At 37.0% G+C, this 27,355-nt stretch overlaps 1 protein-coding gene and 1 non-coding gene across 2 annotated transcripts in view; both read right to left on the reverse strand.

The window, feature by feature from the left end:
- LOC735535 (POTE ankyrin domain family member F) overlaps window positions 1-27,355 on the reverse strand; it is a 45,614-nt gene that overhangs the window by 14,136 nt on the left and 4,123 nt on the right. Inside the window, 10 exon segments of the mRNA XM_024348639.3 lie at window positions 1,635-1,705; window positions 7,005-7,075; window positions 13,015-13,181; window positions 14,221-14,265; window positions 15,653-15,723; window positions 18,328-18,398; window positions 20,855-20,992; window positions 22,301-22,407; window positions 25,194-25,367; window positions 25,527-25,641. Of these exon segments, the coding sequence (XP_024204407.3) occupies window positions 1,635-1,705; window positions 7,005-7,075; window positions 13,015-13,181; window positions 14,221-14,265; window positions 15,653-15,723; window positions 18,328-18,398; window positions 20,855-20,992; window positions 22,301-22,407; window positions 25,194-25,367; window positions 25,527-25,641 (1,030 nt within the window).
- LOC112205409 (U6 spliceosomal RNA) lies at window positions 19,520-19,626 on the reverse strand. The gene has a single exon (XR_002939376.1). It is a non-coding gene; the product is annotated as a U6 spliceosomal RNA (small nuclear RNA).

Raw genomic sequence — 27,355 nt, forward strand, 5'->3', positions numbered from 1 at the left:
GGAGTGCATGTTTTTAAAATAATTTTTTTCTTAAGTAATCAAGTATGGGCAATAAAAATTAGAAAATAATTAAAATTAAAATTTAACTGTTAAATAATAATTAAAATTAAGAATTAACTTTTTAATCTATGTTTAGCTACTGCCACATCACTGGCTTCTAACATGTGAAAAATAATTCACCTTAGACAAAGGGAGAAGAAAAACATGAACCAGCAAATTTAACGTTCTCACTATTTGTTTGGACTAAATTTAATTTGTTATGTGTTAAATCTACCAAAAATGAATCAGCAGATGATTTGTAGTGTTCCAAAATCTTCCTCACTTGAAAAGAGTTTACCTCATGAAACCCTAATTAGTGAGTACCTACAGTGCACTGAAGTGCTTTTTTAAAAGATTCCTAACTGGATTGTAGGCACCTTTTAAACTATTAGGAGCCGAAATCAACACCAAACAGAAAGAAATGCAAATTCTCACATTTTAATTGAAATTATATACTGTCATATGATAGTGTTATGTATCCAGATTATCTGCTTAAGTCCAGTTCTAATATATTCTAATGTGTGCTAATGACAGCAGATAAAAATTTTTAATCTGTACTGATTTTCTGCAATTGAAATGAATTAGAATGTTATTGTGTTTGTGCACTAACACCAAAGGTCCCATTCTGCAAGATATGGTTCTTGTAATAGGCAGTTGGGTTGCTTTTATGACCTGGTTCCCTCCCTGAACAGAAACGCTGAGGTCAACGAGAGACCACAAGGCAGGATATGTCCTTAACCTTGGTATCAGTGACTGACAATATAAAACTGTGGATTTTCAATCACAGGTCGTGATTACTCTTTAACCATGAATCCAGCTCAGGGAATCAGTGTTACATTGTTCATAATTCCTATTGCTTAATAATATGATTCAATAATTGATGTTACTTTATCATGTTAGGGTGTTGTAAAAATAAAAGAACAAACAAAGTTCTGAAATTTGTTTTTGCCTCTATTTCAAAAGGAAAGATTAGCTATAAGCTAATCAAGAAGGTAGATAAGAATATTTTAAAATAAGAGTATTTTAAATTTTATAGTGGGTTATGTTGAAGTTAAATATCAAATATTAAATTAGAATCTATTGATTCTTCTGTTAATAAGGTTGCTGAATTTATTACTATAAATTTTAAGAATCTATTAAAATATTCTTTTTTTTTTTTTTTTTTTTTTTTTTTTTTTTTGCGATGGAGTCTTGCTCTGTCACCCAGGCTGGAGTGTAGTGGTGGATGTCAGCTCACTGCAAGCTCCCTCTCCCGGGTTCATGCCATTCTCCTGCCTCAGCCTCCCAAGTAGCTGGGACTACAGGCACCCACCACCACGCCCAGCTAAGTTTTTGTATTTTTACTAGAGACAGGGTTTCACCATGTTAGCCAGGATGGTCTCGATCTCCAGACCTCGTGATCCACCTGCCTCAGCCTCTCAAAGTGCTGGGATTACAGGCGTGAGCCAACTCGCCTGGACAAAAGATTCTTAAAAAAACAATCTACTGATTCTCAAAGCCTAGTCTGAAAGGTAATTTCATTTGGACAATCTAATATTATTAAGGCAAAAAAAAAACAACATTAAACAAAAGTTTAAATTAAAAAGTTTCCATGCCTCTGGCTGGCCATTTTCACTGCCTTTAAGCCTTTGTGACTTTTCCTCTGATGTCAGCTTTAAGTCTTGTTCTGTTGAAAAATCCATATATTCAGTTAAAATCAACCACTTAGAACAGTTAAAAACTATTGCCTTTTAAAAACAGATTTGAGACATTTCATTTTATTTCATAAATTGAGTGTTTCATCTTTTGTGAAATTGTCATTTAAGAAATAATTCTCAAAAACTTCAAAAACCCACTTGGGGAGATACCAGATGTCACCAGATTGAAGACAAACAAACATGTCAAAAATTCCCTCACAAATTCATCCACCCAACATCCATGAACAAAACCACCAGAAACACAGCTTTAAAATACAGTAGAAACATATAAGGTGACACAGTGTACTGTTCTCCACTTCCTAATAGTACCTTATAAATGATTTCCAAAATCACTGCTGACACGTTTATTAGTGTACAACATCTTCCTAATATCTAAAATGTTTCCCTCCACTATTCTGACAAATTTATTTTCTTTTTTTCTTTTTTCTTTTTTTTTTTTTTTATGAGCCAGGGTCTTCCTCTGTCACCAGGCTGGAATGCAGTGGCATGATCAGCTCACTGCAACCTCCGCCTCCCTGGTTCAAGTGATTCTCCTGCTTCAGTCTCCTGAGTAACTGTGATTACAGGCAAGCACCACCACACCCAGCTGATCTTTGTATTTTTAGTAGAGATGGAGTTTCACCATTGGACAGGATGGTCTCGATCTCCTGACCTCGTGATCCCCTCCGAAAGTGCTGGGATTACAGGTGTGAGCCACCACACCTGGCCTTATTTTCATCTTTTGAAACAATGCTATGTGAAGTCTTCCTTGATTCTGCATGTCTTTCCCCAAATAAACAGGTACCTCCTTCCTTGAGGCTGCCTTAGTACTTTACTGATTTTTCTACTGCATCTTTACCACCTAAACTGTACATTATTCCTCCACATGTCTGTCCCCTCTACTCCAAGACTGCAGGGGAGAGTCTTGCACATCATCTTTGTAAAAATAGTCTTTGTTTTACTCAGAAATTTTTTATTGAGTCTTGCTAAATACATGCTAGGCATTAGGGTTTAAAAAGAATGAAAATAAAGCATGTCAGAGATGGCTTTTCTAGAACACATGCCCAAGCAGAGACTTAAATATTGAGACTAGACAGATTAAAAGGGGTAGAGGGCAGGAAAGGGTGACGGCATGCCACGCAGCAGCAAGAGCGGGAGCCAGGCCTGAAAGAGTGAAAGTATTTGCCTACAATAGAAGGATGAGTGAGTAGGGCACTACCCGCAGCTCAGTAATGCCAGAGAAAGGGCACACAGGGAAAAGGGCTAAAGATGGAGAGTGGGGCAGAAGTCAGATTATGAAAGCCTTATGTGTAATTTTAAGATACTTGGACATTAATGTTCAAAAGTGGTCCCGGGTCCTATCTGCATTTAGATATAGATCATTTCAATGCCAAAACCAATATTCCTAGTGAACCATTATTCATTAAGACAAGGTGACAGATAGCTCATGTGGACACAGCTGAGATGAAACTATGTAGCAAATTCTAAACAATTCTCATGAACATTTGGAAAGTCAGTTCTATAATAAAGTCATACAAATTATAATAAATCAGTAAATATTTGGTTTGGAAAGATGCTTTGTAAAGTTATAGTGCTTATGAATACAACTAAGAGTCATGAATTCAGAGCTGTGACAATAAAGCAAAGAAACCACATTGTGTTTGAGTCAGCAATCTTTACATTTCTATCCAGTCTTCCCATCCAGTCCATAAATTCTAAGTATAATCCTGGTACTCACTCTCAAGTTTACGTTAAATACTATCCCATACAAAAAAACACTCTCTCTTACTTCTTTTCATTATGTCCTGCTAAAAAGATTCTGATTGGCTGCAGGCGGCAAGAGGGAAAAACACAAAGCACATTTTGCAGAAAATGATTATTTAGAAGTCAGAACTACGACATGAAGCCAAGCAAGGCACTCTAGGACCGAATTTGCTGTGCTGCCTTCATACGCTCCTTGCTCTTTCTTTTCTGGCAGCTGTGACTCACACAGGTCATGGAGAGTATCATTCCCTAAGAGGAACAACTCCGATATTCATCTTTATCTATTAAGTTCATCTGTCCCAATTCTGTGTTCTGTGGATGCTGACTTTCTTTCACGGATGGTGATGCACATGGACATTTGTCACTGACTTTCAGATTCTTGGATCTTTGACAAGTCTTATTACTGAGAGTCAAACTAGTAGGATGCGACTTATAAATGCTGATTATCCAATTACCTACTGAAAATATCCTACACGAATATTCCATTAAACATGCATAGAAAAAAATTAGTCATTCCTGCTGACCTGCTGCTCTTTGCTCTTCTGTATTGACCAGAAAATTTCCTACTCCTTCCTCATATCCAGGTTAAATACTAGTGTACAATCTGGAAACCTGTACATCATCTGAGATTTCTCTCTGTCCCCCAAGCCTTTCTCATTCAATTATCACTAAATCATATTGACTATACCTCTCTTCTGTCTCTGTTTTATATTCCCACTGCCACTGGAAACACAAACATTTACAAAATGACTTCTATTTAAAAGAAAACTGCCAACTATTAATGTTATTTCTTACAGGAAAAAAATTAAGCAAAACAAATGAAAAAGGCATAACAAAGGCCAACATAGTAAAATGAGTAACTGAGATTCCTAACGTTATTTATTTCACCATGGACGGGTGAAAACCTCATAATACATTGATGCTACTCCAAGGATGTGTGACATGGAAACTATAGCTGACTACTGCAAAAGCTTCCTTTGTCTCCTGGTTTCTTTACATGATTATCTTCCATCAATCCCAGGAAACTATAGGCCAGCCACAGGCCAAATCCAATCTGCATTGTGGTTTTGTAAATAAAGTTTTATAGGAGCTCAGTCATGCCTGTTTGCTTACATATAATCATGGTGGCTTTCACACTATAACAGCAGACAACAGCAGGGTTAAGTAGATATGACAGAGACCACATAGTCTAAAATATTTCCCCCCGGTCCTTTAAAGAAAAAGCTTGCTAACCCATTTTACACCATAACCAGAATGCCTTAATACTCAAATTTAATCTTGTGACTCCCCTGCTCAAATTTCTCCAATGAGCCCCTGCAGCACACATTGTTGGCTCTCTATCAATAGCCATTCCTCATTCTTTCCGGCAGAAAAAACATAAGTCTATTGGGATATTTATTATCCCAGTCTCCCTCCTCAGCCTCAGAAAGAGAAATGTTTATTCTAAGCTAATCAGGTATTTACCTTCCCAGTGCCTGGTTTGGGAATGAGCATGTGGTGTGACCCAGCCAATGAAATGTTACAGGAAGCCCCTTGCATGCTTCTAAGTTTTCTCCCTGTTTAAAAGACACACGTGAAGAAAAGGAGCCCTTGCGATGTTGTGTTGTGAGAACAAGATGTTTGGAGCTGCTGCAGATTAGCCAACCACGAAAGGAGATGTGAATAAAACACTGCCAACAGCACAGCTGAAAGAGGGACAAGTGGGATCCCTAGGATATCAATGAACAAAAAAACAACTCTGGTTCCTAGTGTTTTAGCCACTGCTCATCTAGTATTTGCAGTCCAAAGCATTCTACCTGGTAAATTTCCCATGGCCCACAGGAAAAGACCTACTCATTTCTATAGTATTAAAAAGTCTATCGTAAACTTGCCTTAGCTAAGTATTCACCTCATTCCCAACCTCTGGTATCTCATACTTTTGGTAATAGCAAAAGTGAACTGCTCAGAAACCCTGCCATGTTGACTCGAGCATCTTGTCTTCTGCACTTGCTGCTCTTCCTCCCAAACAGGCAATCTCATTAGATGTTCCTTCTGGCAAACACACAATCTCACTACATGTTCCTTCTGCCAAATGACATTCTTCTGCTTCTTTCCCTGAAAAATTCTTCTCACTCTGCATGCTTACCTTAAATCCTGCCTCCTTTCTTTCTAAAGCTTTCACTCCTCATCACATATGTCTGGCACATAATCAATATCACATATAATAAATCACAATTATAAGATTCCAGTGGGCATCTAGCACACAGTAAGCACTGAATAAAGCAGCAAAATAATAAAAATGACAATGATAATAATAACAAGCTCCTGTCTGTGTTTTTGTGTTCTGTAGCCTTAGAAAAACTGCTTAGTATCTAAAAGACATTTGACAGTTATTTGTTCAGTGGACAAGTGAAAACATAAATAAAAATGTTTTCTTTGTAAATTCTGTTGAAAAAGCACAGAAATGAAATAGAGACACTTCTGTTGTGAGCACCTTAAAGATTAAAACTACATCTATTCCATCTTTGTCTCCTGCAACTTATAAAACCTAACTTACAGAAGCTCTTTGATAAATAGGTAGCTAAATTAAAGGTGTCCTCATACAGTTTGGATTGTACCATGTATTAGGTGTCCACATCCAGGTAGCATACTAGCATTTTTGTTACTGTGAAACATTTTTATATTTTTATTATAATCTGCTGACCCTTGCGTTGGGCAAATTGTACATTATGACAATCGTTTGGCAAATGGTAGCAGAGCACGTTCTTCTAACAAAATTACTGTTAACATGACAATTAACCAGCCGGTGGAAGAACATCTTATTCCAACAAAGTAAATGCATCTCTTTCAACTTCAAAATAGGAGGAATGAAGTCAGTAATAGTGAGACCTTGTTGGCACAAGCATATGTAACATGACCTGTGCTTCACTGTTCTTTTGTGAACTAAAATTCCTTACTTTTACTTTTTAAATCTATGGTAGGACTTCCCAGAGCAGGGCTCCACAACTCCCAGGCCACACACTGGTACCAGTCCATGGTCTGTTAGGAACCATGCCACACAGGAGGAGGTGCGCAGCAGCCAGGGAAGCTTCACCTGTACTTACAGCCACTCCCTATGGCTCATATTACAGCCTGTACTCTGCCTCCAGTCAGATCAGTGATAGCATTAGATACTCATAGGAGCATCAACCCTGTTGTGAACTGCCCATCTGAGGGATCTAGGTTGTGTGCTTCGTATGAGAATCTAATGCCTGATGATATGTCACTGTCTCACTTTGCCCCCAGAAGGGACCATCTAGTTGCAGAAAAATAAGCTCAGAGCTTCCACTGATTCTACATTATGGTAAGTTGTATAATTATTTTATTATATATTACAATGTAATAATAATATAAAGTAGCACAATAAGTGTAATGTGACTGAATAATCCTGAAACCATCCCCACCTTCCCCCAGCCCATGGAAAGATTGTCTTCCACAAAACCGGTCCCTGGTGCCAAAAAGATTGTGGACAACTGACCTAAAGTAATTCACTATCACAAGTCTTACCTGGGTTGCTGTTTTCAGAGGAGAATTTTGGCATCTGTTTTTCTTTGTAGTCAGAAAGTAATCCACAAATTCTATGTATAAAAATATAACAAATAAAATTACTGTTTTAAAATACTGATCTGGAAACTTACCAAATGTAAAATTCTTAGAGTATTTCAAACAATATCAGAGTATCAGAACTTAACAGTATTATCCCATCCACTTATGCGTACGTTCTACAAACTTCTCATGAAGCTTCTAATTAAAGAAGAAAAAAGGTAAGATGAAATACTCATAAATCGAGGGCACTTTGACCCAGTAAATTAACTTGCATTAGCCTGACATAATAGAAAGTGTCCCAACTCTAAATAAGTCCTAGCTCCATAATGAACAGCTATTTGCTCTTGAACAAGCTGCTTCTCTTAGGCTCAATGTCTTCTTCTACAAAGTGAGGACTATGCTGCCTTATTTTACTAGGTTGTTACAATGATTTAACAAGATAACATTTTTTTAAATGCTCAGAGAAATAGTAAAACAATGGAATAATTTGTTCCTAAACTTTATGACTGAAATTATCTTGGAATCCCAAATAAAATCCAGTGCTAATTTTGTTCATAGGTTCTAATATGCAAATGTTGTAGTTTTCAGGAAATGTTATTAAGTCCTAATTTTGCTTCTTAGTTGTCCTACTCTTTATGGCTTATAATTCAGGGCATCTCAACTATGTCATAGTTCGTAACTAAATTTTTTCATAAATATCTCATTAAAGTAGATAATGTGATTGTCCACTATTATGGAGTTGATCAATCACGCCAAGGGCAGAAGAACCAATGGATGTTAAGACCTGACTTGGACCAATGATCCTTCTCTACAGACTCAAACTCTGAGCCAGATGTTTGTTACGATGATGCTTTATATATATGTTCATCTCCAGCTGACATGGGAGATGAAAACCCTACTTTTATTTTTTTTTTAGGTTCCACGAAGAAGTTGCAAGTTGACATTCTCTAATTTTTAACATACATACTAACAATATATTTTGTACACAACACCCCACACGTTATTTGGCTCTGGTGTCATCTCACAGACCACCTTACATGACTATTTTTATTGCGCAAATCACAATTTCAATGTTTTGGTGGCACCCATTTTGCTTTGATTCACACCATTTTCTTAAAGCTACTCAGCAAACAGTCAAATGACCTTCCAGTGACTGCGCAAAATATAGAATGTTTCAAAAATTTGTGTGGCCGCCTTATGCAAGGGCCAGCTCCCTGGGAGGCTGAGGCAGGAGAAATGCATGAACCCACGTTGCAATGAACTGAGATCGCGCCACTGCACTCCAGCCTGGGCGATACAGTGAGACTCCATCTCAAAAGAATAAAATAAAATAAATTAAAATACCAGTAGAGTTTGCCATTCCTCTGACTCAGTTTACCATAATTACAATTATGATTACTATTAAAGAATAAATAGTGAATAACCACAACATTGGGCTTTTCTCCCTAAACAAAAAAATTAATATAAAGAATGTAGCTTATTATAAAGAGCCAAAACGATTTTAAAAATGCAGACAATTACCAGGCAAAACTGTTAGAAAGAACCATGTCAGACTTTTTTTTTTTTTTTTTTTTGAGACGGAGTCTTGCTCTGTCACCCAGGCTGGAGTGCAGTGGCACAATCTCGGCTCACTGCAAGCTCCGCCTCCCGGGTTCATACCATTCTCCTGCCTCAGCCTCCATAGCAGCTGGGACTACAGGCGCATGCCGCCACACCTGGTTAATTTTTTTGTATTTTTAGTAGAGATGGGGTTTCACTGGTCTCGATCTCCTGACCTCATGATCCACCTGCCTCGGCCTCCCAAAGTGCTGTGATTACAGGTGTGAGCCGCCATGCCTGACCCACGTCAAACATTTTTAAAGTGAGAATCAATCAAACAAAATACCCAGGATAAACTCCATTCACTTATTTAATAAGTATTTATTAGGTAGCTACATCCAATATGCTAAGCCTTTTTCTAGGCAGTGAGGATATGGTAGTGAAAAATAAAAACCCTATTCATGAGAGTGAGAAAAACACACAATAACAACAGACAGATAAGGCAAAATATACAGTATGTTAGAGGAGAAAAACTAAAGCAGGAAAATGAAATGTTTATGTGTTTGATGGGGAGGGTGGTGGGAAAGTTGGGATGGCCAGAAGAGTCCCTGCTGAGAAAGGGTTTTTTTTTTTTTCTAATACAAAAAACCTTTTATTTGTTTATCAGACTCTAAGAAACGATGACATAAGGTTAACAGCATTGATGTCAAGATACAAATAGGTTTGAAGTTAGAGATGATAAATCACTTTGTTTCATTGAACCTTGCCTTGATTACCTTAGAGAGCATTCCTTGTATGCTCCCAATTGCATCTTAAGCATGATGCGTCTGGGTAGTACACGGTTCTTCCTCAGAAAGTGGTTGTTACTTAATGTGTTTCTTTTTACCCTTTTCTTCTTCTTAGAAAGGTGGTTTTAAATAAAGAACTGAAGGAATGGAAAGAGTAAGCTAGGAGGATATCTGGGGAAAAAGCATCCCAGACACAGGGAACTGCCAAGCACAGAGGTGTGTCTGGAGTCTTTAAGCACTAGGGGTAGATACAGGATGGCAAGAATTCAGTGTGGCTGAAGCAGAGCAAGGGAGATAATCAGGAGGAACTTTGACCCATACTCAGAGTGAAAAGGAGGCAATCAGAAGTGCTGGGGCAGAGGAATGACACAATTTGACTTATGTTTTAAATACATCCACTGAGTTAAGAATTGATGAAAAGGGAAGTTTTTAAAAGCCAGGATGATCAATTCCCAGTCCACGACACTCATCTAGACTGCAGATGACAGTAGCTCAGATGTACAAGATATGACTGGCTTCTGGACATATTCTTCAGGTAGACCTGACAAGATTTACTGAAAGATTAGATATGAGGTGTCAGAGGGACAGATGAGTCAAGAATGACACTGACATTTTTGGCAGAGCAACTGGAAGAGTTGCCCTTAACCAAAGTAGGAAAGACTACATGAGGTGTAGATTTCAGGAAGGACATCAGTAGCCCAATTTTGGATCTGACAAGTGTGTGATACCCAATAACTAACCAAATAGAGACTTCAAGTAGGCAGGCTGATATAGAAATCTGGAATTAAGGAGAGAGATCTGAGCTGGAGACATACATTTGGAAATCACTAGCATATACACAATAGAAAAAGTCACAAGGGGCCGGGTGCAGTGGCTCACACCTGTAATCCCAACACTTTGTGAGGCCAAGGCAGACAGATCACCTGAGGTCAGGAGTTTGAGACCAGGCTGGCCAACATGGGGAAATGCTGTCTCTACTAAAAATACAAAAATTAGCCAGGCATGGTGGCACACACCTGTAATGCCAGCTACTCAGGAGGCTGAGGCAGGAGAATCACTTAAACTCAAGAGGCAGAAGTTGTAGTGAGCTCAGATCACACCACTGAACTCCAGCCTGGGGGACAGAGTCAAACTCCGTCTCAAAAAAAGAAAAAGAAAAAGTCAGGAGAAAGAAGATTGAGGACTGAGCCCTGGGAAACAACAATGTCCAAAAGGAGAAAGATGAGGAGGAGCAAGCAAAACAGACCATGATGAATGGACTAGAAATGCAGGAGGAAAAGCCTGAGGGAGTGAGGTCCTGAAAGCCAAGTGAAGACGCCGTTAGGGAGGAGTCGCCCTCCACTGGCTCAAATATTGCTGACAGATTAAATAAAATGAGATGTAAGAAAAAATGCATAATTTACAGAAAAAAAATTGTGATAATCTTGAGGAAAAACAATGTTGGAGGACTGCTGAAATTGAAGACGCTGCTGTGAGATTAAGAGTGAATGAAAAGAAAATTTGAGTTCATGAGTGTGGACAGTTCTTTTAAGGACATCATGCTTAGGAGTCATGACTGAGAATGTTGTAATTTTCTTCCAAAGTCATGGAAAAGTAATAGACAAATAGTTTCAAGTTTTATATAACAGGTGTAGTTTTCAAATTTTATATAACAATTACATATTTTAAAGGTTATAAAAATTATACACATGTGGCATTAAAAATGTCAGACTGAGGTGTTAAATTCTTAAAACTATAGAACTAAAAGTCGCCTTGAACATTTCTAGATTACACATAAGCTGATTATCATTCTGTTCATGCTTATACATAAAGACCAAGAAATACTAAAAGTTTCAAGGAGAGTATTTCTTGCTTGATAAAATCAGCCAATTCTAGGACAACTGATACTCATCAAATATACAAAGTAATTGATCACAGCAAAATACTGAGTCCTATTAACAGGAATAAAGTGGAAGAAATGCAGAAAATAATCTTATTTTATAAATGAAATTTTTAAAATTATATGAAGTCACTGTGGAAAAATATGGTGAGGTGAATACTGAAATATATCCTTTTCTCAAAGGAAGGATAATTTCACACATGCAGGGCACTTTTACAAATAAGAGTCACTTCACTTGCAGCACCTTCCTTTCAGCACAAGGGTCAGCAAATTAGCACCTTGGGCCAAATCCAGCCCACTGCCTGTTTTTGTAAGTCAAGTATTTTGGAACACAGCCATGCTTATTCACTTTACAGTCCATAGTGTCAATTAGCTGGGTGTGATGCTGCACACCTGTGGTCCCAGCTAGTAGAGAGGCTGAGGTGGGAGGATCACTAGAGCTCAGAAAGTCAAGACTGCAGTGAGCCATGATCACACAACTGCACTTCACTCCAGCCTGGGAAACGGAGACCCTGTCTCAAAAATAAATTAATTTATATAGTCCACAAAGCCTAAAATATTTACTAACTGGCTCTTTGCAGAAAAAGCTGGCCAACTCCTGGTTTAGCAGATGAAAGATCCTTTGATATATTTTAATGAAAGTTTTACCCAATATACTGAAACGTTTATATGAAATACAGATCCCCATGTACAATCCCTTGGCAATATTCAGATTGAGGGTCCAATATTTCAGCACTCAGGCACTGACAATAAAAATTTAATAACTAGCTATCTTGTTGCTAACAAGGTACAGCGTCAATGCAGCATGTAGCTTCCATTTGCAACACAGGAAATATTACAAGAATTTTAACAAGAACTCTTAAGATGTCATCACTAATGCTTTAAATACACTTTAATTGTGAAATAATCAGTATACTCCAGATCTAACCTCACTTGTAAAAAATGGTTGCATACTACATTAATTTCTGGGTATGAAAATTGAGCTATTTCCTATTGGTAAGGATTTACTTTTGATAATGATAATTTCCTATTGATAAGGATCCATCTTTTTGATATAATAATGCTGTAATAAATGTCCTTATACATAAGTATATATGTAAGAAATCTATACAAATATCCTTTACATATATTATATATCCTTATTGTTATACATGTGTTTGTGAATATGTTACTAAATTAATGTTCAAAATGTATTTACCCGCAGTGTATGAAATGTCCTTTACAATGAAACCATTTCTTTTGCAGCAACACAGATGGAGCTGGAGGCCATTATCCTAAGCAAACTAATGCAGGAACAGAAAATCAAATGCCACATATTCTTACTCATTAGTGGGAACTAAACAATGAGAACCCATGGACACAAAGAGGAGAATAACAGGCACCAGGGTCTACTTGAAGGTGGAGCATGGCAGGAGGGAGACGACCAAAAAACTAACTTTTGGTGTTTTGCTTATTATGTGGCTAATGAAATAATCTGCAGTCCAAATCTCCCTGCATATGTACCCCTGAAACTAAAAGAAAAGTTCACTAGAAAGAAAAGAAAATGCCTTTTCCCTCACATTTGCCAATACTGGTTATTTTTCAAATAAATTAATGACTGGAAAAATGGTAACTCATTGTTCGCTGATTTTCATTTTTCTGATTAACAGGCAAGGCTGAATATCCTAGTAAAACTATAAAATTTGTTCATCATGAATATGAGCCCAAATTAGGCTTAGTTTGACAGCACATAGTTATCTCCTGTTCAATGTTGCCATAGGCTTACCTGTGATACTCTTCACTTTCGTTGTCAGGAAATTGCTGATTTTCAGGTGTTCTGCTCTTCCTTTGAGGAATTAATCCATCATCACCATTGCCAGCAGCGACACCATTAGTCAGGTTTTCTAGTAATCCCACATTATTACTTTCATGCTTCTTCATTTCTTCTTTGACCTTGAGTGGGATATTAAGGATAGTTATCACTTTATTGAATAAAAAGAACCTTTTTAATTGATTCTATCAATTGGCTCAGTTTGTCATTATTTTAGTCATTAAAAATATTTCACACTTAAATTTGATCATATATATAGAAATATTACCATATAACTTTCAGATGTAATTATCATATCATTAACATATCACAGAAATTTTTGTAAAGTTTGCTTCATTTCTGTTTCAATGAATAAAACAGAATTTTCCAAAATTCAAAAAGGGCCCTCCTTCATTTCGTGCTTTTATTCTCAATCACTCTTCAGAATCTTATATATGTATTTACCCCATTTGACTCAAGGGAACACACAAATAAAAAGAAAAAGATGCAAAATGTGTCTTCTTCTGTCTTTACCACCTAGATTTTACATTAAACAGTCAGATTTAGAGGATGACACACTGTGGGGCTTCAGGAATAGAAAGGAAGATTGTCCTTTTCTGCGCTAAGATATTCTTCTCCCCCACTGCCTTTGAACATTCTTTTTTCATTTGGTTGCTGGGATATCAAAAACATGATGGTGCTCACTGAAAATGGGAGCCAAAGTTTGCCACAACACAAGGAGCAGAGTGAAACTGCTGAGGTGCAAACGTAGAATTCCAGAAAATGAGATGCTCCCCAAATTTCACATTCAATAGCCATACAATTTTCTAGCTGGAAGATACACAGAATAAGAAGCTATCTTCTTTAGCCATATAATCTATTGATAATCAGACTAAAACCAAGAAAAATAAAATGATTGGTCCAAAGCTCCTAAAGTGGCATTACCTAGCATTTTATGGCACCATTCAGGATTGTTCCATAATAATCAAAGAATATCTCTAGGGTTTGTATCTCTTGAAAACTCAATGTACAGAATTCTTTCTGAGTTAAATATTAACTTTTTCACTGATGATTTATGCTACTTACATGATAGGATCATGTATGCCTACACTTACTACACTTTGTTAAACAACATAATGTAAAAATCTACTTAAACAGAAACAATTGAATACGAAGGTATACCTCTCTATCACCATCCTTATTTATTTCTGGTTCTTGAGACATTTTCTGCAGATGCAAAAACAGAAGGTTAATTTGCTTGTTGTATTTCTGTGATGTCTCCTCTTTTGGAGCGCATGTTTTAAAAAAATTTTATTCTTAAGTAATCAAGTATGGACGATGAAAAATTAGAAAATAATTAAAATTAAAATTTAACTGTTAAATAAATAATAATTAAAACTAAGAATTAACTTTTTAATCTATGTTTAGCTACTGCCACATTACTGGCTTCTGACTAACATGTGAAAAATAATTCACCTTAGCCCAAGGAAGAAAAAAAACGTGAACCAGCAAACTTAACTTGGTCACCATTTCTTTGGACTAAACTTCATTTGTTGTGTTAAATCTACCAAAAATGAATCAGCAGATGATTTGTAGTGCTCCAAAATCTTCCTCACTTGAAAAGAGTTTAACCTCATGAAACCCTAACTAGTGAGCCCCTACAGTGCACTGAAGTACTTTTCTAAAAGATTCCTAACTGGATTGTAGGCACCATTTAAATTATTAGGAGCCGAAATCAACACCAAACAGAAAGAGATGCAAATTCTCAAATTTTAATTGAGATTATATACTGTAATATGATAGTGTTATGTATCCAGATTATCTGCTTAAGTCCAGTTCTAATATATTCTAATGTGTACTAATTACAGTGCATAAAAATTTTTTAATAATATGTACTAACTTTCTGCAACTGAAATAAATTAGAATGTTATTGTGTTTGTGCACTAACACCAAAGGTCCCATTCTGCAAGATATGATTCTTGTAATAGGCAGCTGTGTTGCTTTTATGACCTGGTTCCCTCCCTGAACATAAACGCTGAGGTCAATGAGAGACCATAAGGCAGAATATATTTTTAACCTTGGTATCAGTGACTGACAATATAAAACTGCAGATTTTCAATCACTGGGCATGATTACTCCTTAACCACGAATCCAGCTCAGGGACCATCAGAGTTATATTGTTCATAATTCTATTGCTTAATAATATAATCCAATAATTGATGTACCTTCTTCATCAGGTTAGGATGTTGTAAACATAAAAGAACAAAGTTCTGAAATTTGTTTTTGCCTCTATTCCAAAAGGAAAGATTAGCTATAAGCTAATCAAAAAGGCAGATGAGAATATTTTAAATAAAAATATTATGAGTATTTTAAATTTTATAGTGGTTATGTTTTTTAAGTTAAATATCAAATGTTAAATTAGAATCCATTCTTCTGTTAATTAGATTGCTGAATTTATTAAAATAAAATTTTAACAATCTATTAAAAAATTCTTTAAAAAATCTATTGATTCTCAAAACCTAGTCTGAAAGGTAATTTCATGTGGACTATCTAATATTATTAAAGCAAAGAAAACAACATTAAATCAAAAATTTAAATTTAAAATTTTCCATGCCTCTGGCTGGCTATTTTCACTGCCTTTGAACCTTTGTGACTCTTCCTCTGATGTCAGCTTTAAGTCTTGTTCTGTTGAGAAATCCATATATTCAGTTAAAATGAACCACTTAGAAGAGTTAAAAACTATTGCCTTTATAAAAATAGATTGAAGACAACATTTTATTTCATAAATTGAGTGTTTAGTTTTTCATGAAATAGTTATTTAGGAAATAATCCTCCCAAACTTCAACAAACCACTTGGGGAGACACCTGATGTCATTCACTCACAAATTCATCCACCCAACATAAATGAACAAAACCACCAGAAACACAACTTTAAAATACAGTAGAAACATATAAGATAACACAGTATGTTGTTCTCCACTTCCTAATAGTGAAGCAGTAAATGTAAAGAAAAGGAAATTTAGTTTTAAAGAGAAAAAAGTTTTCCCGCACCTAGCTAGTCTGACTCTAAGGATAGTAACAAGCAGGGCCCAGGAAAGGTAATGGTGACACTGCCTGAGAAGCCAGAGCCCACAGGTATGGGCTCCAGACATCCCAGAGCAAGGTTAAGAAAACAAATTCCTTTACTGTCTCCCCTTCCCCTCAGCATTCACTCAGAGCTATTTTTACAAATGCATATTATTTGCAAGTTCCTGTTGTCCTTCAATGCAGCTGCAAGGTCATAAGCTATGCTGAGGTTGCAAAACTGTCACTATATGATTAACTGCCTTTGTTCTGCTTCTGTAAGCTTGCCTACATAAGCCAAGCCCTGTCTTTGTTCAGGGCTCAGCTTTCAGATGCAAATCCGCTGAGCTGGTGCGAACCTAAATGAAATCCTCCTGTTTCACCCACTTGGTCTCTCCTGCCTCCTGTTTTCTGCAACAATAGTACCTTATAAATGATTTCAAAAATTACTACTGACACCTTTATTAGTGTACAATGTCTTCCCAATATCTAAAGTGTTTCCCTCCACTATTCTGACAGATTTCTTTTCATTTTTCTTTTCTTTTCTTTTTTTTTTTTTTTTTTTTTTTTTGAGCCAGGGTCTTGCTCTGTCACCAGGCTGGAGTCCAGTGGCGCAATCTCAGCTCACTGCAACCTCTGACACTCCCTGGTTCAAGCGATTCTCCTGTCTCAGTCTCCGGAGAACCTGGGATTACAGGCATGCACCATCATGCCCAGCTAATTTTCGTGTTTTTAGTAGAGACGGTGTTTCACCATTGGCCACGATGGTCCTGATCTTTTGACCTTGTGATCTGCCTGCTCCAGCCTCCCAAAATGCTGGGATTAGAGGTGTGAGCCACCAAACTTGTCCTTATTTTTATCTTTTAAAACAATGCTATGAGAAAGTCTTCCTTGATTCTGTATGTCTTTCCCCAGATAAACAGGTACCTCCTTCCTTGAGGCTGCCTTAGTACTTCACTGATTTTTCTACTGCATCTTTACCACCTGAACCACACATTATTCCTCCACATGTCTGTCCCGTCTGCTCCAAGACTGCAGAAGACAGTCTTGCACATCATCTTACTCACATTTTACTCAGAAATTTCTTATTGAGTCCTGCTAAATACATGCTAGGCATTAGAGTTTAAAAAGAATTAAAATAAAGCATGTCAGGAATGGCTTTTCTAGAAAACATGCCCAAGCAGAGACTTAAATATTGAGACTAGCCAGATTAAAAGGGGTAGAGGGCAGGAAAGGGTGACGGCATGCCACGCAGCAGCAAGAGCGGGAGCCAGGCCTGAAAGAGTGAAAGTATTTGCCTACAATAGAAGGATGAGTGAGTAGGGCATTGCCAGCAGCTCAGTAATGCCAGAGAAAGGGCACACAGGGAAAAGGCCTAAAGATGGAGAGTGGGGCAGAAGTCAGATTATGAAAGCCTTATGTGTGGTAGCAGAGCATCTTGTTCTAACAAAATTACTGTTATGATGACAATTAACCAGCAGGTAGAAGAACATCTTGTTCCAACAAAGTAAATATATCTCTTTCCAACTTCAAATGAGGAGGAATGAAGTCAGTAATAGTGAGACCTTGTTGGCACAAGCATATGTAACATGACCTGTGCTTCACTGTTCTTTTGTGAACAAAAATTCCTTACGTTCACTTTTTAAATCTATGGTAGGACTTCCCAGAGCAGGGCTCCACAACTCCCAGGCCACACACTGGTACCAGTCCATGGTCTGTTAGGAACCATGCCACACAGGAGGAGGTGCGCAGCAGGCAAGCCAGGGAAGCTTCACCTGTACTTACAGCCACTCCCTATGGCTCATATTACAGCCTGTACTCTGCCTCCAGTCAGATCAGTGATAGCACTAGATACTCACAGGAGCATGAACCCTGTTGTGAACTGCCTATCTGAGGGATCTAGGTTGTGTGCCTCGTATGAGAACCTGATGCCTGATGATCTGTCACTGTCTCACTTTGCCCCCAGATGAGACCATCCAGTTGCAAAAAAATAAGTTCAGAGCTTCCACGGATTCTACATTATGGTAAGTTGTATAATTATTTCATTATATATTACAATGTGATAATAATATAAAGTAGCACAATAAATGTAACATGATTGAATAATCCTGAAACCATCCCCACCTTCCCCCAGCCCATGGAAAAATTGTCTTCGACAAAACCGGTCCCTGGTGTCAAAAAGGTTGGGGACAACTGACTAAAGTAATTCACTATCACAAGTCTTACCTGGATTGCTGTTTTCAGAAGAGATTTTTAGCATCTGTTTTTCTTTGTAGTCAGAAAGTAACTGGCAAATTCTATGTATAAAAATGTAATAAACCACATTACTATTTTAATACTGATATAAAAAAATACTTACCAAATGTAGAATTATTAAGAGTATTTCAAACAATATCAGAATATCAGAACTTAATAGTATTATCCCATCCACTTATGAGTACATTCTACAAACTTCTCTTTAAGCTTCTAATTAAAGAAGAAAAAAATGTAAGGTGAAATACTCATAAATCAAGGGCACTGTGACCCAGTAAATTAGCTAGCATTAGCATGACATAATAGAAAGTGTCCCAACTCTGCATAAGTCCTAGCTCCATAATGAACAGCTATTTGTTCTTGGACAACTTGCTTCTCTTAGGCTCAATGTCTTCTTCAACAAAGTGAGGACTTTGCTGCCTTATTTCACCAGGTTGTTATAAACATTTAACGAGATAACATTTTTTAAATGCTGAGAGAAATAGTAAAGCAATGGAATAATCTGTTCCTAAACTTTATGACTAAAATTATCTTGGAATCACAAATAAAACCCAATGCGTATTTTGTTCATAGGTTCTAATATGCAAATGTTGTAGATTTCAGAAAATGTTATTAAGTCCTAATTTTCTTCTTAGTTGTCCTACTCTTTATGACTTATAATTAAGGGCATCTCAACTATGTCATAGTTTGTAACTAAATTTATTCAAAAATATCTCATTAAAGTAGATAATGTGATTGTCCACTATTACGGAGTTGATCAATCACACCAAGGGCAGAAAAACCAATGGATGTTAAGACCTGACTTGGACCAACGATCCTTCTCTACAGACTCAAACTCTCAGCCAGAAGATGTCTGTTAGGATAATGCTTTATGTTGATGTTCAATTCCAGCTGACATGGGAGACCAAAAGTCTACTTTTATTTTTTTTAGTTGCCACGGAGAAGTAGCAAGCTGACATTCTGTAATTTTCGACATACATACTAACAATATATTTTGCACCAAACATGTTATTCAGCTCTAAGTCATCTCATAGACCATCTTACATGACTATTTTTGCAGCACAAATCACAATTTCAATATTTTGGTGGCATCCATTTTGCTTTGATTCACACTGTTTCCTTAGAGCTAGTCAGCAAATAGTCAAATGACCTTCCAGTGACTGCACAAAATATGGAATGCTTCAAAGATGTGTGCTGCCTCCTTATGCAGAAGTCATGCTAACTTTCTCCGTATCGTTCTAATTTTAGGATATGTGCCACCAAAGCAAGCACAAAGCCCTACTTTTACACATGATTAGTGATGAGTCATGGACAAGGCTTGGCTCTGTTAAGTCCAACTAACCTACTTGAGATTCTGAGAATTCTCTTCAATGGCTTCCTGTGAGCTAGAATTTGAAAATATGTTAAAATTTTGAGCTAGAGATGGAAGTAGCTTGGACAATTTTCATTATCATGTAAATCAGATCACTCAAGGGGCCAACCACAGCTGGGAGCCACTGCTCAGGGGAAGGTTCATATGGGACTTTCTACTGCCCAAGGTTCTATACAGGATATAAAGGTGTCTCACAGTACAGATCTGGTAGCAAAGAAGAAGAAACAAACACTGATCTCTTTCTGCCACATTATTTGAACCCCTCTGACCCTTTAGAACAAGCCCAACTAATATCTGCTAGAGAAAAGACCAACAGCCTCAAAAGATCTCTTGCCATGAAGGTCTCAGCTAATTCTTGGCTCAGATGTGGGTTCCACATTAGGTTCTGAATACGGGGGGAAGGGTCAATTTGTTCACTTTGTGTGCGGATAAAGTCAGGATGCCCAGCGGCCAGAGCAGGGGGCTGGTGCTCTGGGAACAATGGCATATAAGCATAGGTATGGGAACTAAAAAACGTAACTTCAAAGTCACTGTATGAATCGCCATGAAGACTTGAGGGATCTGAATCTACCGATTCATCTTAAGGCAGCAGGACCAGTTTGAGTGGCAACAATGCAGCAACAGAATCAATGGAAACAACAGAATGATTCCAATGTCCTTTTTTTTTCCTCCTCCTTCTGACTTGATAAAAGGGACTGTCTTCTTTGGATTTAGTGAACTCCTTCGGTTCCTGAAAAATTCAAGGAGTATGTAGGACATAGTGCCCAGAAGACAGTACAAGACTTTGCACTAAACTGGATATTTCAAGACCCAAAAAACTAATCACAAAGATGTGACACTATTTTTTATCCCATGCATAGGTGTTACACTTGGATCAAATGAATAATGCTGGGATCTCTAAGGATAAAGGTCTTAAAAGTCCTGAGATAAAGAATCCTGCACCCATTGGTACTTCTAACTTGTCTTGCTTTTTGTCTGATTTCTGGCTGATGCAGGGGACTAACTCGCTGCCCCTCTAAAACCACCTGAACCAAACTATGACACCTTACCTGACATGTAACATGCAACTGTTATAATTATTTTAAACCTCAATTTAGCATTAACTAGCCTTTTAGTGTAAACACTTACACAGTATGATGACTAGAAACAGCATACTCTCTGGCCGTCTGTCCAGATCGATCTTGAGAAGATACATCAATATTTTGCTCAAGTAGAAGGCTGACTATACTTGCTGATCCACAACATACAGCAAGTATGAGAGCAGTCCTAAAATGACAGAGATAGGAACTGTAATAAAGTTATTTTAAAAGCTAATTTGATATACTTTACCAATGTAACATCTTGCCTGTCTGTGCAGAATCAAACATTTACATGCACTAAAAGACATAAGCATCTTCAGTGCTCAAGTGTTCATCTTTGTAAAATGCCACCAAGGTTAAAAGGAAGGGACCAAAAAAAAAAAAACCCTCTTATCTCAGTGGGGTATTGCATAGCAGAAGCTACTAATTTAAAGTCCTCTGATGGGCAAGAAACAATGTTAGGGCCACTTATCTGAAGTGGACAAAGATTTTAGTGAAGATTTTGTCACAGCTTCCCTAGACTGACATGCTGTAATAGAAAATCAGCCAGGGGGTCAGACAAATACAAGCTCTCTGCATGCTGAAAGCAGTAATAATAATGGTAAGAATAGTAGTCACAGGAGTTTCAGTTAATGGTGCCAATAACCATGTGCTAGGCACTGAATTAAATGCCACATTTATCTTTCTTACTTATGCACAGCCAACTTTGAAGGATATATTCTCCTACTTTTCATATATGACAACATATTTGGTGGTAAATAACGTCCCCAAGGTCACACACCTAGCAAGTAAGAAGGTTACTAATTAAACCCAGTCTTGTGTGAATCCAAAGCCTAGCTCTTTTCTCTTTATCACCCACCTACGGCTTGTCTTCATTAAAGGAAAAGTGTATCCACTTAAAACTATCTTCACTCCCTCTCTCCATACCAATTAAAAATAAAAACATCAAAATACACTGGAAAAACAGAAGGAAAAAGGCTGTTGAACCCACAGTATGTGGGAACAGCAATTAATTGTCATGTAGGGATAAGCTAACATTAATATTCTTCAAAGAAAGCAACTTAAAGCAAAGTCATTAAAAAGACAAAAGGATTTTCAACCCCTATTTATGTTTAATACAGCGTATTTAGTGGAAAAGCATGTAAGACACAGGTTAAAAACTATTAGAAAGGGTTAAGAAGTTCAATACTGAGTCATAAAGTAAACTAAAAGTTAAAGTTCAAACTTCATAAAATATGAAATCCCTTTAGCTAACATAAGATCATGTAACCAAAAACATCACATAGCAAATAACATCAGTCAATATAATAAAAGATGAATCCTACTAAAACTTTTATGTTGCCCAGTCCAAATAATTGCTTTTCTACCTAACTGATTTGTGTTGATACTGATCACTACATCCCAGTAAGTATACATTAATCTTATTAATTTAATATTTATGACTTGAGTGACTGCTATCCATCTAGAACACACAGATTAAAAGAAAGAACTATACCTTCCATATCTATCCAGTGCATTTAAATTCGCTTTTTTCTTGATTAAAAATTTCACCACTTGCTGTTTTTGCTCATGCACACCAAGTAGCAGTGGTGTGAGGCCATGCTGCAAAACAATATAAAGCAAAATCGTATGTAATTCAAAAAAGTACATATTCCTCAACCGAAGTGGAAACTTTATATAAGATCTTATGGACTTACACGCATAGAAAGTAAATAAAATGTAGTCGCTTCCTTCTCACTCTTCTGTGCTTTCCCACACGCTGCTCCTTCCCTTGGAAACACCCCTTCTCTGCCTCACCACATTAACTCTACTCATCTCAAAAACTCACTTTAAACATTTACTGCTTCCAAGGCTCTTTGCTTCTAACCCAGCATTTGACATGGTATTATTGGATGGTAATATTTTTCCCATCTAAACAAAGAGCTTCTTGAGGGCAGGGGCTGTATCTTTTGTCTCTATATCCTCAACCCTAAGATAAATTGTGTATAAAGCAAGAATTTGTATGTAAAATATTTCTTTAGTTTCATGTTTTACCAAAAGTTCAACCTCCAACATGCAACAAAAATTGCTATTAAAACTCATACTGCCCATTTGAAAAAAATTTCCAACATTTATTTAAAATCTATTTGTATTTAATTTTCCCAGATTGTTAACTAAATCATCAGTTCATAGGACTACTGAAACTAAATTAACAGAATTCTTATCTGTATTCTTAATAACTCCATGGTTTTTAGTGTTTAAAACTGCCATGCTGATTATGCCAAAGCTCTACATACTTAAGAGACACACTGAATAGTCCATAATACAGCTTCAATTGACAAAAAATGGTTTAGAATTTGCTACAATTCTAATTGATAAAACTCTGCCCTTAACGACTTACTGACCTAAGCACTTGAATGACTGAACAAACAGACACAAAATCCTGAGAGGGCCATCCTCTACTTATTGAAAGACTACTCACGGCAAATTTCTAAGGACCTTCTGAATGGCAGTGAATAACTGATGGTAGAAAGGAAAAGGTATTATCCTGTAAGCTGATACATACTACCAATAATATTCATTTTAATGTCTCAACCACAGAGATAAAAGTCAGACTAGGTCAGGAATGGTGGCTCACACCTGTAATCCTAGCATTTGGGGAGGCTCAGGTGGGTGAATCGCTTGAGCCCAGGAGTTCAAGACCAGCCTGAGAAACATGGCAAAAACCTCATCTCTACTGAAAAAAAAAAAAAAAAAAAAAAAAACTGAGGTTGGAGGACCATCTGAGCTTGGGGAGATCGAGGCTGCAGTGAGCTGTGATCACACCACTGCACTCCAGCCTGGGAAACAGAGTGAGACCCCATCTCAAAAAAAAAAAAAAAAAAATCAGATTAATGTTATTGGAAAGGAAAGATTTAAAGAAATCAGCACATATCCAACCCCAACTCTTTTAGAGATACCTTAAGTTTCTGAGACACAAGAATTTACATATTACATTTACGTATTCAGTGGCTCTTAAGCAGGAGTGTATCCAGATTTTGAGAAAATTGTTGTTGTCGTTGTTGTTGTTGTTGTTGTTGTTGAGACAGGGTCTCATTATGTTGACCAGGCTAGACTCGAACTCCTGAGCTCAAGCAATCCTCCCACCTCAGCCTCCCTAGCAGCTGGGACTACAGCCATGCACCAACATGCCTGGCTTCAAGGAAACATTTTCAAATATACATATCCAGGCTTTATTAGACTTACTGTATCAAAATATTCAGAAAAAGCCTAGACTTGTTGATTATTTAAACATTTTCCTCAGGTTACTGGGATGCACAATTCTAGCTGAAAGCTAGTGCAACAGACAATAATTCAGTCTCATTTCTCACCCACATGACCAATTCCCTTTCTCATTTGAAGATTTGGCCAAAAAGAGCAAGGAGTAGGAGAGAGACCCATTTGCTGAAAACACCACGATTTTCCCCGGTAAGAGAAGAACAGGGTCTAGTCAACTGAAAATCCAACTTGATCTTGTTACTTATTTATCTTCTACCTTCCCATCCAGACACTCTAGAGTTGAAAGCAGAGCTGAGACTCTAATTGGCCATTTCTACCACAATAGGATACTAAGTCAATTAATTACTTGATATTCCCTCTGCTGAAGGGTTTCCCCTTACATTACCACCTATTCACTGCCAATCTGGTTCCTTAGAGGCCTCCTAAAATTGATCTCTAGGCAGTTTACAACTCACTAACTCCCTCTCCCAAACTGAAAACTGTCATTCTCTAAAATTGAAGAGAACCTTGTCTCACCATACAAAGGAAACAAATCAATCAACAACAACAACACACACACACACACAACCTCTTCATGGTCTCCTCCATTATGTAATTTCCAAATTGGCCTTGATATTTCTGATTGCTCTCTTTTCCGCTTTCCACTTCTGCCACATGAGCAATCAGAAATATCTTAAGCCTTGCCACTGACAGGCGCGTCACCTCGTATCTATTACTGTTTTTTAGGAAGTTGCCAAAGGAGAAGGATCTCTATTCACTGAAACATGTTTAAGTTTTCTTGGAGTTTTCATGTAAAACCTATTTCAGGGCAAATTTTGCCATTTTACATTCATTAGGGGAAAAAAATCCTAGGAGGGAAAAATTGAAAAATAGTAAGTATTACCTTTTACAAATTCAGTGCTTTCAAAAAAAGTATTTACCACAAGTGCATTAAAAAAAAAATTGTACCCTCTAATGCTTCTTTGAAAGTAACAATATTTAAAATTAAGTCTTAGATAATTAGGTCATTTCAAAATATTTTCATTCAGGTTATGCTTGAGCTTCCAAATATGGAAGACTGGCCCTTACACAGGTCAATGATAAAATGAATGCATTTCAGTATTTTGAAGATAAAATTGGTAGCTCTATACCTTGTTTTTTGATTCGATATCAGCACCGTATAAGAGCAGTGCTTTGGCCATTAATTTATCTTCATTGTAGATAGCATAGTGCAGAGTGGTATTTCCATACTCATCTGGAATATTTGGATCAGTGCCATGTTCCAGCAACATTAACGCACATTCATCTTCCTGGCATTGTACGGCCTGTCAGTATTAGACCAAAAACAAATTACAAATCCTAGGAATTCAAAATAACATTCCACAGCTTTCACCAACTAGTTATATTTAAAGGAGAAAACTCATTTTTATGCTATGTATTGAAATCAAACCCAACTCACGCTGACATAGTTGGCTACTGCGTACCTTTGTCAGAGCTGTCCTCTTTTTGTTGTCAAGGACATTAAGTTGACATCGTCTGTCCAGCAGGAGTTTTACTACTTCTGAATTCCCATTGGCAGAGGCCAGATGTAGAGCAGTCCTATAAGAGTGAGAAGATGTTTTAGGAAATTGTAGTGCACTAGCTACACCCACATAAATGATTCATGTATAATTGCAAACACTGAATAGCCTATTACTCTACCTTCAAAACAAACATTTAACTTTCCCATGAAAAAAGCACACTATTTATTATCTCTCATTGCTCGCTGTATTAATGAAAGAGCAGCCTACATGAATACAAAGAGCATAGCCCTTGGGTGACATTCAACTTGGGCTGGAATCCTACTTGAAGCTCTGTCACTTCCTGGCTGTTGCTTAGCCTTTTGGGGTCTCAGTTTCCTCATCAATAAAATAGGAATGAAAATAGTAGCTTTCTCACAGGAAACACTGTAATGCTTAAATGAGACTCTGCACAAAAGATACAGAATAGTTCCTAACACAAATAACAGCTCAATAATTGTTAGATATTATAATTTTTACTAATACCACTAAAGACAACATTTGAATTAAGTGAGATGATACAATTATACCTACACTTTGAGGTGTGTTTTAAATATTATAGCTAACATTGTACTTTAGTGATTCTACGATGATCATTGTCTCCATGTTGTCTCCACTGAAATACCACTTACAATTCATGATTTACTATAATTGGCAGCATTTAAATAATTCTCTTATTGAGACATAAAATAATGGGGCATCATACAATCCCTGGTGCCTTGCATTAAGTAGAATATGTTATAACAGGTCTGGGGCAGTTCCAGTCAGATGACCAGCATTTAGATAAATTTTAGTTCTTAAAAGAACTATGGAATAGGAAAGCTGAGCTGAAAACAAAAACAAATTTCTAAAATAAACCAATTCTTACTTTGGTTTTCAATAAACTTTAAGCCAAAGAAAACTTGGAATTGAAATGAATAGCATGGGCTCATTTTTTTCAATACTTAGATTTATACAATGTATGTACATCAGATATTTCCAATCATTCATACTAGGATTTAATACTGTTATAAATTTTCTCTTTTTAAAATGGATTTATGAAACTATTTGTGGAGCTTTTTTCAACTTTTACATTTAGGGGTACATGTGCCGGATGTGCAGGTTTGTTACATAGGTAAACGTGCACCAAAGGGGTTGGTTGTACAGATTATTTCATTACCCAGGTGTTAAGCCCAGTACCTGTTCATTCTATTTCCTGCTTCTTTCCCTCCTCCCACCCTCCACCCTCTGATAGGCCCCAGTGTGTGTTGCTTCCCTCTAGGTATCTGTGTGTTGTCATCATTTAGCTCCCACCTATAAGTGAGAACATGCAGTATTTGGTTTTCTCTTCCTATGTTAGTTTGCTAAGGATAATGGCTTTCAACCCCATCCATGTTCCTGCAAATGACATGCTCTCGTTCCTTCTTTCATGGCTGCATAGTATAACGTGCTGTTTATGTACCACATTTTAGTTCTTAAAACAACTGAAACAGTCTTTCTCCTGTTTTAGACTTATACATTTTCAAAAGGGCAGTTAAGGGTTGTCTTTTACTATTTTCTACCTTCAGAAATGCTTCTGTTTGAAAGGAGGGAGGAAAAGCTTCAATTGAGATTAAGTCCTAATGCCCCAATTTTAAATCTCTCAGCTTGCTCAAGCCCTGCAGGCAAACATGAAGTTTTCAAAGATGGAAGGATCCTGAGAGATAGTAGAATATGCCTGCCACATAATAGGTGTCTGGCTTATGTCTGATGACTAAATGGATTGAAAGAATGGA

This window comes from Pan troglodytes, chromosome 15 (assembly GCF_028858775.2).
Source record: "Pan troglodytes isolate AG18354 chromosome 15, NHGRI_mPanTro3-v2.0_pri, whole genome shotgun sequence".
Lineage (NCBI taxonomy): Eukaryota > Metazoa > Chordata > Mammalia > Primates > Hominidae > Pan > Pan troglodytes.